This window comes from Schistocerca cancellata, chromosome 7 (genome assembly GCF_023864275.1).
Source record: "Schistocerca cancellata isolate TAMUIC-IGC-003103 chromosome 7, iqSchCanc2.1, whole genome shotgun sequence".
NCBI lineage: Eukaryota > Metazoa > Arthropoda > Insecta > Orthoptera > Acrididae > Schistocerca > Schistocerca cancellata.
This window is the reverse complement of record NC_064632.1, coordinates 177,953,309-177,973,917: the sequence shown is the minus strand read 5'-3', so window position 1 is coordinate 177,973,917 and position 20,609 is coordinate 177,953,309. Positions and strand designations below refer to the sequence as shown.

The 20,609-nt window shown below is 39.0% G+C and overlaps 1 protein-coding gene across 1 annotated transcript in view; it reads left to right on the top strand.

Moving 5' to 3' along the window:
• The window catches only part of LOC126091924 (protein expanded), a 529,897-nt gene that overhangs the window by 448,238 nt on the left and 61,050 nt on the right, over positions 1-20,609 (top strand). Inside the window, exons 6-9 of the mRNA XM_049907244.1 lie at positions 8,060-8,139; positions 13,567-13,762; positions 17,618-17,851; positions 20,364-20,429. Of these exons, the coding sequence (XP_049763201.1) occupies positions 8,060-8,139; positions 13,567-13,762; positions 17,618-17,851; positions 20,364-20,429 (576 nt within the window). The remainder of the gene's footprint in view (positions 1-8,059; positions 8,140-13,566; positions 13,763-17,617; positions 17,852-20,363; positions 20,430-20,609) is intronic.

The window sequence follows — 20,609 nt, the reverse complement described above, 5'->3', positions numbered from 1 at the left end:
AACTTGTCAACAAGGCCTGTGCAATCTGGTGGTGGCTCCAAGATAGTATGGCCGGTGTTTACATGGAATGGATTGGATCCTGTGGCTCAACTGGACTGATCATTCACTGGAAATGATTATGTTCGGCTATTTGGAGGCCATTTGCAGCTATTCATGCACATCATATCCCCAAACGACAATGGAATTTTTGAAACTTCCTGGCAGATTAAAACTGTGTGCCAGACCGAGACTCGAACTCGGGACCTTTGCCTTTCGCGGGCAAGTGCTCTACGAAATGAGCTACCCAAGCACGACTCACGCCCCGTCCTCACAGCTTAACTTCTGCCAGTACCTTTCTTTCAGGAGTGATAGTTCTGCAAGGTTCGCAGGAGAGCTTCTGTAAAGTTTGGAAAGTAGGAGACGAGGTACTGGCACAAGTGAAGCTGTGAGGTCGGGGCGTGAGTCGTGCTTGGGTAGCTCAGTTGGTAGAGCACTTGCCCGCGAAAGGCAAAGGTCCCGAGTTCGAGTCTCGGCCTGGCGTACAGTTTTAATCTGCCAGGAAGTTTCGTATCAGCGCACACTCCGCTGCAGAGTGAAAATCTCATTCTGGATGGAATTTTTATCGATGACAAAGCGCCGTGTCACTGAAAAACAGTTGTTCGCGATTGCAATTTTGTCATATGATGACATGATGGAGACCGTGGATGTTGTTTGAAGACAAATGTTGATGGTGTTAAGACAGCACCCCAGACTATATCCTTAACGAACAAACAGAGTTAGCTAACATCCCTTTCCTGAAAAATTTCCAAAAATTACTTTCCCGCCTCCAAAGCAAATAATATTAGTAGACCTATCTGCAGATCAAGTAGCAAATTTATATGCTACTATAATTCTCATGATGCTAAATGTAATTAAATAATATACTATTTTACATATACAGTTCTAAATATAGATAAAAACTTTATAATTAATTTAGCAAAATCAACTAAAAAATTCGATGTCTCTGTACTAATGTAAAAGGCAGTACAGTTGTGTAAATGAATATATGATCCTTTCCAAACCTAGAACATCATCGTCAAATGTTACGATATATCACAGCATCTGTGATACTCATATGTTTGTAAGCTCTTTGTATGTATCAAAACATGTGGTGCGTCGTAGAAATCATCTCAGTGACAAATCTAAAGTGTTCATTGAGAACTATTTACGTGTGCAACAACAAGGATGCAGTGGGAATGCATTTACATCTGTTGGACGAATGTTATGAAAGCAAACACTCGAAACCGACGTTTCACGTAAGTCACATGTTTATAACTATGTATTATTTATATTTTAGGACAATTAATCTAAAAAACACACCACATGTCATAAAGAAAGCATGTAAACCGTCTGAGGATGAATCACAACGATTCGAAACCGGTAACGGTATCCTTTGAATAAAGGAACTGAAAGTAAATTTGTGGCTGGTTGCTGTCCTAACACCATCAACATTTGTGTTCGCGATTGGTTTGAAGAACATTCGGGACAGTTCGAGTGAATGATTTGGCCATCCAAATCAAAAAAATGGTTCAAATGGCTCTGAGCACTATGCGACTCAACTTCTGAGGTCATCAGTCGCCTAGAACTTAGAACTAATTAAACCTAACTAACCTAAGGACATCACACACATCCATGCCCGAGGCAGGATTCGAACCTGCGACCGTAGCGGTCACGCGGTTCCAGACTGAAGCGCCTTTAACCGCACGGCCACACCGGCCGGCGCCATCCAGATCGTCCGATATGAATCCCATCGAACATTTATGGGACATAATCTAGAGGTCAGTTCGTGTACAAAATCCTGCGCCGGCAACACTTTCGCAATTATGGAGGACTATAGAAGCAACGTGGCTCAATATTTTCGCAGGGGACTTAACAGCGATTTGTTTAGTTCATGCCACGTCGAGGTGCTGCATTTGTCATGTAGGTGTGTAGCATATCAGAAAAAGCAGCAGGTTGTTAGTATGTGTTGTGCTTACCGGAGTGGTTACAGATTAGCCCACCGCGAGTGTGAAGGTGGGTGGGCGCAGTCGCCAGCAGGTCTGCCCCCTTTCAAGCTGGCTGAACAATGGTTGAATGGTAGGCCCCCCGCCTGCGAACGCGCAATCAATTAGCGACGGCCAATTAGACTAGAGTGCGCGCGGTGCTTGCCGGGATAGCGAAGCGCGCGAGGCCGGCGCTGTTTTGCTGGACGCGGCCCGTCTGACCCGCAGGCCGTGCAACTAACTCCGACTTACGCCCATCTTCGAACACACTCCATCTCGAGAAGTAAATTTCGTGCTTAACCAATTATTCACGCAGAAGGATCGTACAAATATACCGTCGTTAGACTACCGCACAGACTCATTATGGAGGACATAGTAATAGGCGTCCCTGGCGTAAAGAAGCAACTGAAAAGATTGAAAACAAAGTCGCAAGCTACGGATGAAATCCCTATTCGGTTTTACAAAGAGCGCTCTACGGCATTTGTCCCCTACTTAGCTTGCATTTATCGCGAATCACTCGTCCAGAGCGAAGTCCCAAGTGACTGGAAAAAAGTGCAGGGGACTCCTGTATACGGGATGAACATTAATAACACCGACAAACAGCAGGGACGCATTCCTGACTGAAAATGGAGGGAAAAAGGTCCTGGGGAACATATGTCCGGAAATGCATCGTTGCCTCGGTAGATGGCGCTGACGAATGTCAGTTCCTCTAACCACATGCCGTGTGTTCCTTGCATGTTTCAGCCTGTGTGATTGGCCCAGCGTACTGTAAGGCAGCAGAATGGCCCGTTATTCATGTCGGGAACAAGCCGAGATGGTGTCTGTGTACGGACAAGCAAATGGAAACGGTCGAGAGGCAGCACGGCTGTACCAAAACAAATACCCTCGGACACCCACCACATCACAGAACTCAAGCCCTTTTTGGCGTTTGTGTGATCGTGGGTCCTTTCAGACAGACGAATGATCAGGGAAGCGGCGGACTGTGCATTTGGAGGACCGGGTTCTACAGTATATTGAGATAATCCTAGTACAAGCTCCAGGCAAGTGGTCCGCCAACATGGTGTAAGCCAAAGAACGATTATGTGTATCCTGCATGACAACCGCAACTATTCTTATCGGCTGCAGTACCAACATCTGTTGTGACTTAGATTCGCTGCAGCTTGCGAACAATGAATGAAGGGCAGCAGACAGATTATTTGTTCCTAGATTTCCGAAAAGGGTTTGACACGTACCCCTCTGCACATTGTTAAGGCCAGTATTACACAATCAAATTTCTTTGTCAAAGATTTGATCAAATATATGATAAGATATTCGTCAAATTTATTTGACAAAGATCTTTGACGTGGCGCTAAAAGGGGGTATTACACTGTCATCATATTTTTCATCAACGTTCAATATGGCTGACAACAACAACTTGAAACCACAGCAGTTGCATGTACCACAATTGCATTGTGTGCACACGTGGAAGAGAAGCGGGAAAAAAAGGAAACGTACCTGGGTGAAGCCGTGGGTTTTACGACGAGACGATAAAAGCATTCAACAAAACTTGTAACGTGAGCTTGTAGTGGAGGACGACAAGTCGTACATAAATTACTTAAGAATGGATGAGCATACATTTCAGTATCTGCTCAGTGGAGTGTATCCTCATATCACAAAGCACAATACTCACTTAAGAAATGCTATATCTGCAGAAGACAGGCTCACTGTAACACTCCGATTTCTTGCTACAGGAGAGAATTACTCTAGCTTACATTACAGCACTCGAATACCGCAGTGCACATTAACGAAAATAATACCTAAAACTTGTGCAGCAATTTATAAAGCACTAAAGGACCAATGTCTGAAGGTAAGTAAATGTTCAATACACTTTATGTGCATTAAGAATTATTTTTATTTTGTAAACAAATCAATTACATTTTGTGTCCGAAAATCGTATCTCACGGCTAATGACCTCCGCAATATTTTTATAGCTCACCAGTCTTCTTAATCTATTTTTGTATTCAGGGTGCCTCACGTTGTAAAGCGTCTCATCAGCTTCATACGTCTCTATTAATTTTGTAGTTGTCGGTATACACCAATTGTATTTACCGGCAATGTTTATAAACAAACTACAGATGACAGAACGCTGCAGCGATGCTAGCGCTCCACGTGGTAACATGTCACATTGGAGTGAACAGAAGACAAGCGACTTTTATGATCAAATCTACAGCGAGGCCTAAGATTTGATCAAATTTATTTGACGACAGACGAGATTTGACAAAGTGTCTTATTACACCATCAAACTTCTTTGACATAAATATTTGACATATCAACTTTGACAAAGAAATTCGATAGTGTAATACCGGCCTAACGAAGGCACGAGCATACGCTGTGGCTTCCCGGATTTGTGAGTTGCTGGAAGATAAGTTATAGAACTCAGTACGTTGTTCTCGATGGCGAATGTTAATCAGAGCTAGAGGTATCGTCAGGAGTACCATAGGGAAGTTTGATAGGAGCGCTATTATTCTGACTGACGGGCCAGCAACAATCTTTGATTGTTTCGTGATGTTGCTATGTTGTACAGGAGGGTGTCTTTGTTGAGTGACTTTAGTAGAATACAAGATGGCATGCTGTTAGACAAAATTTCTAGTGGTGTGGTGAATGGCAGCTAACTCTAAACGCAGAAGAATGTAAGTTAGTGCAGATGAGTAAGAAAAAAACTCCTGCTGTTTTCGAATATAGTATTAGTATCGTGGTGCTTGACAGAGTCACTTCGACTAATTATCTAAACTTAATGATGCTAGGCGATGTGAAATGGAAGACATGTAAGGTCAGTAGCAGAGAAGGCGAATGGTGGACTTTGGTTTCTTGGGAGAATTTTAGGAAATTGAGGTTCATCTGTGAAATAGACTGCATATAGCATATGTGTGATCCAAATAGAACTGGCATTTCAGGCTGAATGAAGAACGACTCTGGTGGCACCAACATACATTTCGCATATGGACCACAAAGAGAAGATTAAGAGAAATCAAGGCTTGTACAGAGGCATGTACACTATGAGCCAAAACATAATGACCTCCTAAAGGGAAGCAGTGGTTGGGAAGGAAGTGAGACAGGGTTGTAGCCTCTCCCCAATGTTGTTCAATTTGTATATTGAGCAAGCAGTAAAGGAAACAAAAGAAAAATTCGGAGCAGGTATTAAAATCCACGGAGAAGAAATAAAAACTTTGAGGTTCGCCGATGACATTGTAATTCTGTCAGACAACAAAGGACTTGGAAGAGCAGTTGAACGGAATGGACGGTGTCTTGAAAGGAGGATATAAGATGAACATCAACAAAAGCAAAACGAGGATAATGGAATGTAGTCGAATTAAGTCTGGTGATGCTGAGGGAATTAGATTAGGAAATGAGACACTTAAAGTAGTAAAGGAGTTTTGCTATTTGGGGAGCAAAGTAACTGATGATGGTCAAAGTAGAGAGGATATCAAATGTAGACTGGCAATGGGAAGGAAAGCGTTTCTGAAGAAGAGAAATTTGTTAACATCATGTATAGATTTAAGTGTCAGGAAGTTGTTTCTGAAAGTATCTGTATGGAGTGTAGCCATGTATGGAAGTGAAACATGGACGATAAATAGTTTGGACAAGAAGAGAATAGAAGGTCTCGAAATGTGATGCTACAGAAGAATGCTGAAGATTAGATGGGTAGATCACATAACTAATGAGGAGGTATTGAATAGAATTGGGGAGAAGAGGAGTTTGTGGCGCAACTTGACAAGAAGAAGGGACCGGTTGGTAGGACATGTTCTGAGGCATCAGGGGATCACAAATTTAGCATTGGAGGGCAGTGTGGAGGGTAAAAATCGTAGAGGGAGACCATGAGATGAATACATTAAGCAGATTCAGAAGGATGTAGGTTGCAGTAAGTTCTGGGAGATGAAGAATCTTGCACAGGATAGAGTAGCATGGAGAGCTGCATCAAACCAGTCTCAGGACGCCGGCCGCAGTGGCCGTGCGGTTCTAGGCGCTACAGTCTGGAACCGAGCGACCGCTACGGTCGCAGATTCGAATTCTGCCTCGGGCATGGATGTGTGTGATGTCCTTAGGTTAGCTAGGTTTAATTAGTTCTAAGTTGTAGGCGACTGATGATCTCAGAAGTTGAATCGCATAGTGCTCAGAGCCATTTGAACCATAAAGAAATAACAGTAATATGTTCTTAAGTATTAACATTTCTCATTTAAGCCCACTTCTGCCAATTTCAGTAATTTCGCATAAAATTCTTCATTCTTCCTTATGCCCTACGAGTACGTCGTTAGTTTGAAAAATGCCTTAATTGTGAGTTTTCGACTTCATCGATAAAAAGCCCAACAAAGGTCGGACTTGTGTAGAGAGTAATTGGCCGAACATGATCGTAAAAAGCCGACACCAGGCAACCCTAATTCGACTCGAAATATTGTGACCCTAAATTAAGTTCATTTAGAGTGTTTCAGGAGGGTTTTAAAACAGAATTCACAAGCTGCGACATAGTCACGTATATGAACAGTGATCCAATACTGTCAAATGGTTTTTATTCCAGTCTTTGATCACAATATCAGTTCTTTCGACCATGACCGGTTTCAGTCAGTAATGACCATCCTCAGGACATGGTGTAGAAAAGATCTGAGGATGGTCATTACTGACTGAAACCGGTCATGGTCGAAAGAACTGATATTGTGATCAAAGACTGCAACAAAAAACATTTAAAACAGAATTAACAGAACCTTTAATTTCATAATTCCCTATAACCATCTTGGATTTTTCTGTTTTGGAAAGGCCTTATGAAGCTAAATTAGAGATTTTTGAATAAAAAATGCAGCGATATTGAAGAACCACCAAAATGCTATCAAACTGAATCACTTGCATATATCTGCGGTCACAAAACACTTTTTGACTCAAAAGTACTTTGAAGACGTGGTGGCCTGATACGGTCTGATCTTCAGCCCAATAGTTGTAGAAAATTGTGTCCTATGTCTACACAAAATACCTCTTAAAGCTTTTCACTAATGAGCCCATCGATACGTTTGACTTAACAGCGAAGTCAAGCTTCTTTACAAAACATATTTTACAGCAATTGCAGCAAATGAATGAAAAAAGCGTCTTGTAACTGTTTCGTTATTCTCCCCCTGGAGAAAGATGCAAGAATATTTCGTTGTTAGCTTCATTGCTAAGTTCTTTCTCGAAGCTATTGTTTTAATGGTAGTTACAAAATCATAACTGTAGCGCAGACGTATCATTAGTATGAATTTCTATCTCTTTGCTGTAACTTGATATACCGGTATTACAAAACTAAAACTCTGAAAATGCCGCGCATGTTGAGCAATGCTCAGAACATTCTGGCGTCCGGCTGAGGCTTGCGCGCTAGAAGGTCACGGCCGTCTCTGAAATTAATTAGCGTAGCCGTTGATTGTAGTGCTCTCGGCCTGTATCCTCGCTAAACCAGCAAGCCGTCCTCGTCTCTACCAAACCGACCTCTTTGCACATTACAGCTAATTACTGTTACTGCACGACCGATTGAAAGCAACAGAAATCTTCGTAATGCGTGATAATGTTTCTGTTGTTGTATTTCGAGTGATTCATTTCGAACTTTATCTGCAATTAATAATAACAATATTTAGACTGTAGCTCTTTTAAATAAAAAGTAGAAGCATGTTTGACAATAGGAAAAATCAGAAGTGACAATGAAACAACGTCCCGGACCAATAAAGGGTGGTACAGCGTGAATTTAAATCTTCCCTCCAGATTCTTTGCTTATTTGGTGTAGTGTGATATGCAAGTTCTTCTGGCAGTGCAACACAATTTGAAAAAGAGCAGTTTTCTTGACTTCCGTTATACGTTCCTGCAGTAGATGTTCGCCAGTCGTTGGTCATAAATTTTTCTGATTTAATTAAAAACGATTTCCTATGTGAAGCCTCAGTACTTATTTGAAAAACCTTGAAGGATCATGAATCCCAAATATATACGCGTGTAAAAATATGAAACTTTAATTTTTTAAGCAGTGTTGCATTGCATGACATTTATTACTTGCAATTTGTCTGATTTTACAGGGTTTGGACGGCAATGGAAGACCCTCCCTCGTGTTGTACTTCAGAATCCAGTTCTACGTGGACAGTCCATTGTTGCTCAGGTAATTACACGCGCTGTAGTTGATCAATGAAAATAGAAATTAAACCTTATAAAATTAATGAGTTGAGTTGGCAGCATTTTAGACATTAAGCGCTGTTTATAAAACATGTTCCATAGATCCCATCAACAAAACTGCTCAGAGATGTTGAATGAGTCAAGGTTAGGAATATTGCACGGAGCATACATCCGGATTAAAAGTAAATGATCCGAAGTGAAGTTGCGTAGATTCTTATGACTGGTTTTGGTCAGAAAGTATAACATACCAATGAATGTAGAGGTATAGCCATATTTACCAGTGACGTAAGGGATTGTGATCTCAGGTTTTTTGGGGTTTTTTCCCCTGTGCGTACTTGAGTCCGTGACAGTTTGTCATGATTACGGAAACACATTTTAGATTTGAATATCGAAGATTGCTGTTCCCAGTGTGAAAAGTGGCAACATGCTTTGTTGGGTTTTCAAGGGGAAGAGACCAAACTGCGAGGGCATCGGTCTCATCGGATTAGGGAAGAAAGTCGGCCATGTCCTTTCAAAGGAACCATCCCGGCATTTGCCTTGAGCGATTTAGGGAAATCACGGGAAACCTAAATCAGGATGGCCGGACGCGGAATTGAACCGTCGTCCTCCCGAATGCGAGTCCAATGTGCTAATCACTGCGCCACCTCGCTCCGTAACGTGCTTTGTAAATAACAGGTCTCAGTTCTGATGCCCCATGATAAACATATATTTATTTAGCTAGCAGTACTATGTAGGTAATAAATAACAACTATTTGAAATAACCGAGGACGCAACAACTTTTTCAAGGTAGCGCCTTTCCTAATTATTTTACTGTGTTAAATTTAGGTCAAGTAAGCGCAAGTCGTTTATAGTAGTTCGACAATAATTGTAATTATTAATGTAATCTCATCTAGCTTCTAGCTACTTAACTTTCTTAATTTCACATCCATGGAGGTTCTCTTTCAGAAAGAGATCTACTGGCCTCCATGAATGGATGAATGCATGTATTCTATTTTAGATGATGTAGTGGTGAGATGCAGGTGTGCATTCAACTCATCTAGACAGTCTTGAAAAAGAAAGAATGTGGGAGTAGAAAAGATTGTTACAGTTTCCTTCTTAAGTTGGACCAAGAAGAAGCTTTATGAACTGGTAGCTAGACAGGGGAAATTTCATTTATTCACATATCATATTCTCTAAATCTTTTCACAAGTAAAAGCCCTTGAGAATGTGGAACTATTTATAGCCTATTCGTTTTTCAATAACACTTTTCTGATTATGTGACTGTCATTGTGTTGTAATACTGATTGCTTTTCAACCACTGTTGACAGTGGGAAGAACATTGTTTAATACCATGCAGCCAGCAAATGTTTTTCTAAAGGCTAATTATGGAAGCATACACTTGTGTCTAACTGTATGGTATTTATGTTTAAGAGGGCAACAAATTACTTTCTTAGATACTTAGTGGGAAGTCTGTGGCCTTTACAATTGTACTTAGAGATTGTTTGTTATGAAGGAGGAATACTCATAATGTAAATTGTGGAATATGGAGCATGAAGTATGTATCCCACACCCAAGGAGTTACCCCACTGCCAAAAAGCATTTTCTGCAGTCCCGAAACATGCTAAGATAGGTCAGACAGAATGACCAACCCTGTTGTCAATTTCCATATTGAAACTTGTGCAGAAATAATTATTACTGTGCCATACTTATTTTATTATGATAGAGGAGGTAAACCATCTAATTTCCAGTTATTGCAAGTGAAAGGATGCAACCTGAGCTTTTGAAAATATAAAGAACCTTAGACTGCAGTAAAGTGTAATTTGAGGTATTCAGAATTGTTTCTGAGAGTATCTGAAATCCTTAGAAATTCAAAGAGGAAATAAAAATTATGTGCATTTGTTTACATATATTCACTGTTTTCTGTTATTTATTCAATTACTGTTTGTAAGAAGTGTACAAGATTGTTTTTTATGGATCTGGTTCCCTCTCCCCTGCCCCTCTCACTCACCACTTCGATAGAACCCAAAGTTTTTATGTAGCCTGGAGAAGAGCAGGAGGATGGGTGTGCATTGATCACTGCCTAAAATATATTTATCATTATAAATGGATGTCATAATGTAGGAGATACATCATTGTAGTTAAAGTGTAAAACACTCATCACATATGTGACTTGCATGTCCAAACTTATGTAATATTATATGTAATGTATGTTTGTATGTAATAATGTATATGTATTATGTAAAATATCAGTGTTTTTCAAGTACCTGTCAATACATATTTCCCATTGTACCACATATTGAGATTTCTTCCCATTCCAAACACACATGGAGTCTGGGAAGAATGGCTGCTTAAATGTCTTTGTGCTTGTATTAATTCTAATCTTGTCTTAGCAGTCATTACAGGAGTGATGTAATCTTAGATTCTTAACTGAACACTGGTGATTGAAGCACTGAAAGTAGGGTTTCACAGGATATTCGGCATGCATCCTCATGCACCTGTCAGTTCAATTTCTTTCAGATTGACAGAACACTCTCTCATGAGTCTAACAAAACGTGGCTATACATGTTGACCTCCTGTGAATATGTTCAATATCCTCTGTTAATCATGTTTTATATGAGTCCCACATACTTGTGTGTTTTGTAAGTAATCTTCTTTGTAGATTGCATAGGGTAGGAATGTGAAAGATGTGAGAATAGCATACTGCACATGTCGCCAACATCTGGCTGGTATTGTGACACAACTTAAGTGCAATGATATCTGTTTACATTTTACTAAGACAGAAACTTTAATATTACACATCTTTGTCCTGTTTTTACACATTTATTTATTAAGGATACAGTGGTGAATAATCAGTACTGCAATGGATGCAAACTGAAATATTTGTGAGGAGTAACAGCTATGTTTCGTAACTAAATACCACATTCATATGATCCAGGAAGCTGTGCATATTGGCAACAGAAACTCTGTTCTGTGCCTTTTGTATGCTCACTCCATAATAATAATAATAATAATAATAAAGATTTTATTGTCTTTAGGCCATTACAGCAATTGACAACGTCAAATGAAGTTACAATTTATAATACAGTGTGATTAGGTATTGACTACTGAAATATTTTAGCTTATATTACAATAAATGTGCAGTGGGTCATCTGTTGGATTACTGCATTTTACAGTTGAAGAATTCATTGATATCATAGAACGGGTGGGCAATAAACCATTCATGCAGTCTTTCTTTGAATGTATGTTCAGGAAGATCCTGTATGGCATGTGGCAGCTTATTAAATAGTTTGTGCCCTGTGACTTCATAGCTATTTATTGATTTTGATAGTCTGTGGTAAGGCGTGTATATGTGTTTGATGCTTCTTGTGTTGTAACAATGTACATTTTCTCTACGTTTCACATCTTGTAGGTTTTTCTTCGTAAAGATTAAGACATTGTATACATAGAGGTTTATTACAGTCATAATTTTTTGTTTGGTAAATAAGGGTTTGCAGTGAGCCTTATGTGAAGAATTTGTAATTATCCTAATGGCTTTCTTCTGCAATAATAGGATGTCATGTATATGACTACAGTTACCCCACAAGATAATGCCATAGGATATTATACTCTGGAAAAATGCAAAATAAGATGATCTGATGTATGTTTCAGGTACACAATTTCTGGGTTGTCTTAATAAATAAATTACTCTAGATAGCTTACTACTAATATAGTTTACATGTTGGCCCCAGGATAACTTTTCGTCTAAATAAACTCCCAGGAATTTAACAGAACTAGGGTCATCAGATAGTAGCTTGTCTCTTAAGAGTGAAGATTATCTGCTGAGTTTTATTTTCATTTAGCAGGAAACCATTTGCTCTGAACCAATATGCTGCATTAGTGAGTGTATTTTCAGCACAGGTTTTAAGATCATTAAGATTGTTACTGCTATGAAGAAAAGTCGTATCATCTGCATACAATACAGTGGTGGATCTAATAAACGAGGGGAGGTCATTGATCATTATCAGTAACAGGAAGGGCCCCAGAGGGCCCCAGTACAGATCCCTGAGGCACACCTACTTTAACATTTTCTATGTTTGACATTTCCTTACCAACACAAACTACGTGTTTACGGTTGTTGAGGTAAGTTTTTAATAGTCTGAGACTGTTTCCTTTGATGCCGTAGAATTCTAGTTTCTCTAGTAGTGGCGTGTGCTCAACACAGTCGAAGGCCTTGCTTATGTCACAGAATGAGACCTGAGGAAAGCCTTTGTTCTCAAAAACTTTGAGGATGTAACTGACTACCGTGTTGATTGCATCAATGGTTGACAGATTCTTCCTAAACCCGTATTGTGTAGCATTAATTATTCCTAGATTCTCAAAGTGAGATGATAATTGTTGGTACACGATGCATTCTATTACCTTGGAGAATGCGGGTACTATTGAAATAGGCCTGTAACTAGATGGAGAGTCTTTATCTCTCTTTTTGTATACTGGGACGACCCTAGACAGTTTTAACTCATCAGGAAAATATCCCTCAAGTAAGCACTTATTTATGCAATGGGTTAAAGGGTACAGAATGCAATCACACACTTTTTTTAGCAGGTTGCATGATATGCCATATATATCTAAGCTATCAGACGATTTCAGTTGTTTTATGACCCCTTGTACATATCTAGGCGTTACTTCTGAGAAGGTTAGCGTGCTTGTATTTAGTGACTGTCTACCCCCATTTTGGGAGAGTAACTCAGATGGACTAATGTCTGGTTTGATAATTGCGTCTCCTATTTCTTTCACTGAATTAATAAAAAACTCATTGAGTGTTTGTGGTGGGATATTAATTGTCTTTTTTAGTATCTGTGGCAGCACTGTTAATTACTTTCCAAGCGGTTTTGCATTTATTGGTGGAATTATGTATGCTGTTGGAATTGTAGGTTTTTTTGGCCTGCAGGATGGCTTTTTTGTATTCATTCCTGCATTCCACATAGGCTGGTTTGGCACAGTCAGACTTCATACTATTGTATATGTTGTACAGTAACAAAACTTGTTTCTTTAGATCTGTCAGCTGTTTAGTGTACCATATATTTTGTCTGTTTTGAGATCTGGATTTGTGGCTGCTGTCCATTATTTTGATTTCCTTTATGGGAATACTATAGTTAAATAGGGTCAAGAATGCATTAAAAAATCTATCAAATATTATTTTGGCTGGCCGGTCATTACTTGAAGTATAGATATTAGTGCCTTGTGGTAGAATGACTGCCATTTCCATATGTCCCTAGTATCTCTGAGCTTACAGAAAAGGAGCTAATCGACAGGTGCTGCAAGTATTATACTTCAACAGGTGGAATACGTTACATACGAGCAGAAGAAGGGTAAATAAAGAGTTATTATGCCTGTTAGTAAATTAACGTTCACGTCGGAGCAGAGGCTTTGAGCAGCACTCTGACACTGTCTGCAGGGATGAGGAGACTCGGCACCATTACTACCTGCAGCTGCGCCACAATGTGGTGTCCCGCGGCCTGCTGCACGCCTGCGCCAGCGAGGAGCTGCTCTACCTGCTGGCGGGGCTCGCCCTGCAGGCGGACCTCGGCGATTACAACCCACAGCACCACACGGGCGCCTACTTCAGCGCAGCAGAATACTTCCCGAAGCAGGTAACTTTGGTCTCTTGTGAGAAGGCTCTGTGTCAAAGCTTGTTGACACGTCTGGTGAACTTTCTTGTTTGATATGCTTCTCTCCTTTACTTCTTCTCCCTGTGGTTGAAGCATATTATCCCTTTATCAACTTGCAATCTCTGATGTCCTCTTCACCATTGTCCTCTCTTTTTTTCCATTATTTGCCATTCTCTCTTTTTCGGGAAGCGTGTCCTTTATCTTGTTTCCACCTAAGCAATGAAACTTTTAGCTTTGGTTGTTATATCTAACAATTGAACTGATGCTGTAATGCCTGCAAGTTGAAAATAAATAAAATTTCTCTAATTAGTTTATTTTAGAAAAGGAGTTGTATGGCCACTTATAGTTTTTGTACCATAATGAATTGTGATTTAGTTGTCCAGGTGTGTTTGTTATGGGAACACAGCTGTCCATGTACCATTCACTATATTTCTGGTTTGTCATATATACATTATTTTGACAATATTATATTATTTTGTCAATAATTGATTGTTTTCGTTGATATATTCAGTGTAGTTCTGATTTCCTGAAGTTATTACATCCCAATAAAGGGGCAATGGCATGTTACATTATCACTCCTTTGTTGATGTGCTGTGTCACTGTACACACGTGTTATACACGAAAATTACTATTTAGACTTGAGATCTGGTGGGGTTAGTGAGATTTTCTCCAGGGTTGGATAGTACTGTGTAATATTCCCTTTCACATTTTACAATTCCAGTAGGTAAAAACATGTTGCCTGGTCTTACTGCTGAAGAATCTCTAGCAGAACTGGGGAGCTACAAAGGGAGTGATGATAAGGCCGAAGACTTAGGATTGGTAACTATATCATCCAGTGCAGATGAAATAACAGATGGAGTCAATGAAAATTACACTGTACAAATATCGGAGATACTTTAGAACTTATAACCAGCAGGGATGCAGCTAATGTTGGTGATTTACCGCCAGGAGCTATGTGAAGAAAAGCGTAAGGACATGAAGTGGGAACTATGCAAATGAGACAGTGTCACAGGTTGAGGACTAGTGAATACTATCGTAGAACGAAGCAACATCTAGACATGCCAACATAATAACATAAATTTTCTTCTAACTAAAAAAGAACTAAGGTCGTTTAGTGCCATATTCCTGCTAGGTGAGTATCATAAGCTTCGCCATGAGAATACTTGTTGGGGACAGGCTACAATGCTGTTTTTTCGGTATTCTTCAACTCAGTGCCAAGAAATAGGTTTGAGGATATAAAGAAATTCATGCACCTGAATGACAGTTCCAAGTACAAACTGGGACTGTACTTTGAAATGCTGAAGAAGTAATTTGATTTATTCCCTTCAGAATATCAATTAATGGAAAGATAGTACATTATTATGGCAAAAATTCAGATAAATATATCTAAAAACAAAGATGATGTGACTTACCAAACGAAAGCGCTGGCAGGTTGATAGACACACAAACAAACACAAACATACACACAAAATTCCAGCTTTCGCAACCAACGGTTGCTTCATCAGGAAAGAGGGAAGGAGAGGGAAAGACGAAAAGGATGTGGGTTTTAAGGGAGAGGGTAAGGAGTCATTCCAATCCCAGGAGCGGAAAGACCTTAGGGGGGAAAAAAGGACAGGTATACACTTGCACACACACACATATCCATCCGCACATACACAGACACAAGCAGACATTTGTAAAGGCAAAGCATGGAATAACTCCTTACCCTCTCCCTTAAAACCCACATCCTTTCGTCTTTCCCTCTCCTTCCCTCTTTCCTGACGAAGCAATCGTTGGTTGCGAAAGCTTGAATTTTGTGTGTATATTTGTGTTTGTTTGTTTGTCTACCAACATGCCAGCGCTTTCGTTTGGTAAGTCACATCATCTTTGTTTTTAGATATATTTTTCCCACGTGAAAAATTCAGATAAGATGTTTCTGGAGGGAAAGCTTATCAAAGTAATGTATAAAATTTGATATCTTATGAGTTCTAGTGGCTTCCTTTATAATTTTTCACCGTACTGTGGCAAGACACAACAAACAGGAGGCTTTAGGTGCAAAAGCTCAATAAATTAGCTAATCTTCATTTTAGAAACAGAGTATCCAAAACTTTTCTTTGACAACTTTTTCACCAGTGTTGACACACTCATCACAATGGAAAGAGGAAAATGAAAGCTACTGGAACAAAAGAAAGATGCAAACTGATGCATGCCTCGTGGTTGATAATAATAAAAAAAAGGTGGAAGGAAATGGACAAATATTCTGTGACTACATGTTTGACAAAGAGAATGAAATTCTGGTAGTGAAATAGAGGGACAACAAACCAGTACGTGTAGTCACAAATTACAGTACTATTACTCCTTTGAGTTACTCACAGGTAAAGAAAAGAAAATACCTCTTAGAAAGCCACGTATCATTGAAGAATACAATGCACGCTTAACAAATTGCAAATAGAAATGTGAAGGTTTCACTTTTCGATGTCCGAAAGAGAGTAGTGATATAGCTTACCTAGAAAACAGTATTAACACTTAAACACAGAAGACCACAAGTAAGCAGACTGGTAGGAAGATCGAGGAAACCACTTTGCTGTGCCAAGTAAAACAGAGAACAGATGTGCATACTGCGAGAAAAAAGCAACACAAATGTATGATGGGTGCAATGTTGATGTCCATAACAAGTGTTTTGTTTCACTTCATACTGAATAGACACTTTGTAGTATCAGAAACAGTGTTTCTGTTTTGTAATTCCCCCCCCCCCCCCCCTCCCACTGACAGTAATACTGCGGTGTTTGATAGCTAATTTTGCCAATGTCCCAAAAGTGGGGTGGTCTATAGTTTTTGTACTAATAACTGAAATTTTTCAAAGCAGCTTTTTCTTTCATGTATCATTCAGTATATCACATTAATGTAAAAAAGGTTGACAAAATAAAATAATAAAGTTTTGCAAGTAATGAGTTAAGCAATCCATGTTTCTGCGAGTTAGTATTATTTACTTGCTTCTGTGATCAATCAGACCAATACTTTTGTTTTGTTTCACTTACATGAATTTTAAATCTGCATAAGTTGCTTGAAATCTTTTTATGGCATTTATAAACATTAACATTTCTCTTAGGTTCTGGATGCCCTAGCCACATCACCAATACTTTACTGTTGCCATTTTTTTTCCATTGTGCAGGGTGTTACAGAACCTCTCTAACAAATGTTTACGTACAGTAGATCATATAAAAAGGCTTATTTTTTGTTAAGTAATATGCACTTTTTAGTCCGCCATTTATGAGTTATGTGCACGAGACATCCTTAAGGTTCCAAAAATGAATAACAATAATTGTAAATAAATTATGTGCTTCAAATTTTCTCAGTAATGACTGCTGAACATTCCTTGATTCTCTTCTGGATTGTGAAACACATAACTGATTTGAGCAATTAACTCACCTCTGGTGGCAGTTATGTATTCCACACTCCTTACATGATACAAAAAAAATAATCAAGATATATTAAGTTAGAGTAAACATGCGAGCTACAGTGTGGTCAAGATCCCAAAATACCAGACATGTAATGAGGTTCAGGATGGTCTGTTTTGAGCAACTGTTCTAAATTTATTTCTAAAATATAATTTGTGTAGAATTGTTATTATTCGACCTTAGAATGTGTACATCATATTTACACATAAAAGAGAATATGTTCCTTAATGAAACATGATTTAAATATTGTTAGCTGACCCTCTAAGTTATCAGTGAGTTTCTAAAAAATCCCGTATTTTACTTTGCTGACACATTCTTGCAACAAGTAGGTGATAAAATGATAATTCATTGGTAGGTTCATAATTTAGAATGTTTACTTGACACCACTTCGGTCTTACAGATGGTGGAGAATTCAGAGCAGCAACTCGTGCAAACAGTTCCCACTCTACATCGCGACAACCGTGGAATGGGACGAGCGCGGGCGGAGTTGCTGTACATTCGTGAGGCCTCCTCGACAGAGGTCTCACCACTTACACATAATTCGCACCTCTACCGCCTTCGATATAAGAAGAATGAGCAGGGCCCTGGCACTGTCTGGCTTGCCATTACAGCCAAAGGCATTCAGATTTATGAGGTACACAGTCATTTTGACCATTAGTAAGAATGTTGTTAATATGGTGTACAGTTAATTACTGAGCATTGCAGAGACATATGCTAACAAAATCAATAAAATTATATCATTAACAGAATGTATACATGTATCCAAGTATAAGAAATTGTGCTTGTTGTTATAATACTGCGGCAGGTATTCCAGTGTTAGCGAAGAGTTTCTAAAAAATTTTTAGCACAAGTCCATGGCTCGTGTTGTTTTGCAAGAGAACAAACCAAGGATGAATCTTTTGTGTGTGAGATAATCTACTTATTGCAAAAGAATGAAAAATGTTATTATTGCCATTCATCACATGTATTTAATATTTGATTATAATGTTAACAACATCAATAAAAGTATAGCATTAACAACAGTATGCATGTGATCCTATGAGGAAAATAGTACTTGCAAAATAATACTGCATTAGGTTTGCTGTTTGTGAATTTTGGGAAAAAAAAAGTTTTCTAGATTGGTGAGAGTGTCCAAGAAATCGTAAATGCAATTATTTCATTTCATGTACAGTAATTTCATATGTAATTCTAGCCAGATATAATTTTTCACTATTACAGTACTATGAAAACAGCTAGACAAGTATTTGTCTACTTAGTCTTGACTGTTTATACCTAGGCAAAATATAAAGCAATGAGATCAACCAATATATTGGTCTTGTAATATTCAATTAAATCTTCTGATCAAATAAGTAAACTTTGTGTAAATACCAGACTGAAATTGAAGTTGCAAGAAAGGTATTAATTGAAGACGATGAGAATCTTTAACAAATGCAACCCCCCCCCCCCCCCCCCCCCCCCGCCCCCCAATCATTCTTTCTCTTTCGTCTACATAATGATATAAGAATAAATATGAAGAGCTCTCCAGGAAGTTTTGACCATGTCTTGATTCTATAACTTCTACACCCATATCTGTAAAACAAAAAGGGGGAAAAAATCAGATAGGTCCACTTACCAGAAAGCAACTGACAGTGCCTGGAGTTCCATTGCTTGTAGACATAAACTAGGAAAACATTGTAAGAAACAAGGATTGTGTAGAAAAGATAGCCAGGACCCCACACATGCAAGACACAACAAGGCAGAAAGAAATAAGCTCATGTATATTTTTGTAGAGGTCTTGTTTCTGTCATTCTCAAAATTCATATGTTTGAAAATATTGAAGATTTTTCTCATTTATTTTCTTTGTCTAATGCTGCGTACTGAATCAAATTTCATCTAAATTTGTTTTATTGAATAGTAGAGCATGGATCATCCAAAACAATTAGAGATTGAAGGTATTTTTGGGTAACCAGTAATTGTATGTTTCATAGGAGCAGTATGCAACAGAGAAACAGTGCTTTAAGTGCAAAACTGTACGTAACTTTTAACATATGTTTCAAAAATAGACACGTCAAATAAGATTAAAAGTCATTAAAATTGCAGAAAATAAGTCCAAAATTTTCTATTATTTCAGAACTTAGGCATATTTTTTCATTAAATCTCACTCATTTGTGAAGGACTGCAGTTGGATCACATTCTTCTTGTTGTTCTAACAGCTTTATAGCTTTCTCGAGGCAGTGGAAAGCATTTTTAATGGATGGGCCCTTTGTTACTAGGCTCTGCCTCATTGCAATGGTCTTGTTCATTGATGACACTGACACTGACAATGATTTCAGTCCCATTGCAACCAGTAAAACATCTACAATACCATCTTTCATAAGTGATGCTTCACACACAACTGATGATGTGAGCTTGTATGTATCTATTAAACTGGGGACCTGGAAATGATGGAGAGGCTTCGTCCTGCCATAACCCTCAGTGGTTCACAGCCTCACAACAGGTCACAGCAGTCACCCATCCCACTGCCGGCCCACACTGAACCCAGTGTTACTGTGCGGTTCGGCCCTCCCCAGGAATGTCTCCTACCAGTTGAGTGTAACCCCAACTGTTTCCGTGGTAGAGAAATTATGGTGTATGTGTACTTGGAAATGGTTTTTGCACAGCAATCACTGACACAGTGTAACTGAGGCAGAATAGGGGGAAGCAACCAGCATTCGCCGAGGTAGACGGAAAACCACCTTAAAAAAAATCCAGAGGCTGGCCGGCACACCACACCTCAACACTAATTGGCCGGGTGGATTAGTGCTGGGCACGTGCACGCCTTCCCACCTGGGAAGCAGCGTGTTAGACCATGCGGCTAGCTGGGTGGGCATGTGAGCATTGTCATACATGTTGGTTGGCAGGGTGGGGAAAAATGCTATAGCTGACTAGAATGCTTTTGGTTAGCCAATGTTCCCATTGATGGCTATTCAATCAGTGTTCTACTATAGTTTTAGTTTGGTGTATTGCTGTCTCCGCAGTTTAGTTACAACATGAAATTCTTAAAAATAGTAAGTTTGTATTACAAAGTGATTAAGCAGTTCACTTTTACCACATTTGTCTAATAACTGTCCAAAACATTTCTTCTTGTTCTCTACTGTGAGAAATCAAATTTAGTTTCTTGCTTACAGGAAATCTCTGCAAAGACATTGACGGCAACATTCTTGTGGAATAATATAGGAAAACTGTGTTTTGATGTAAGTAACTACTGCCTGTAATTTTGTATGGTATACAGGGTAGCACAATGATTTACTTGTGTGTGCACATACATGTTCACATAGAAATGTAAACATTTCATTTCATGATATAGTCTTTTCTTTTTTATTTGTCCCTTGGAATATTTATACGCATTGCTTGTACATACGACAGTGATACAT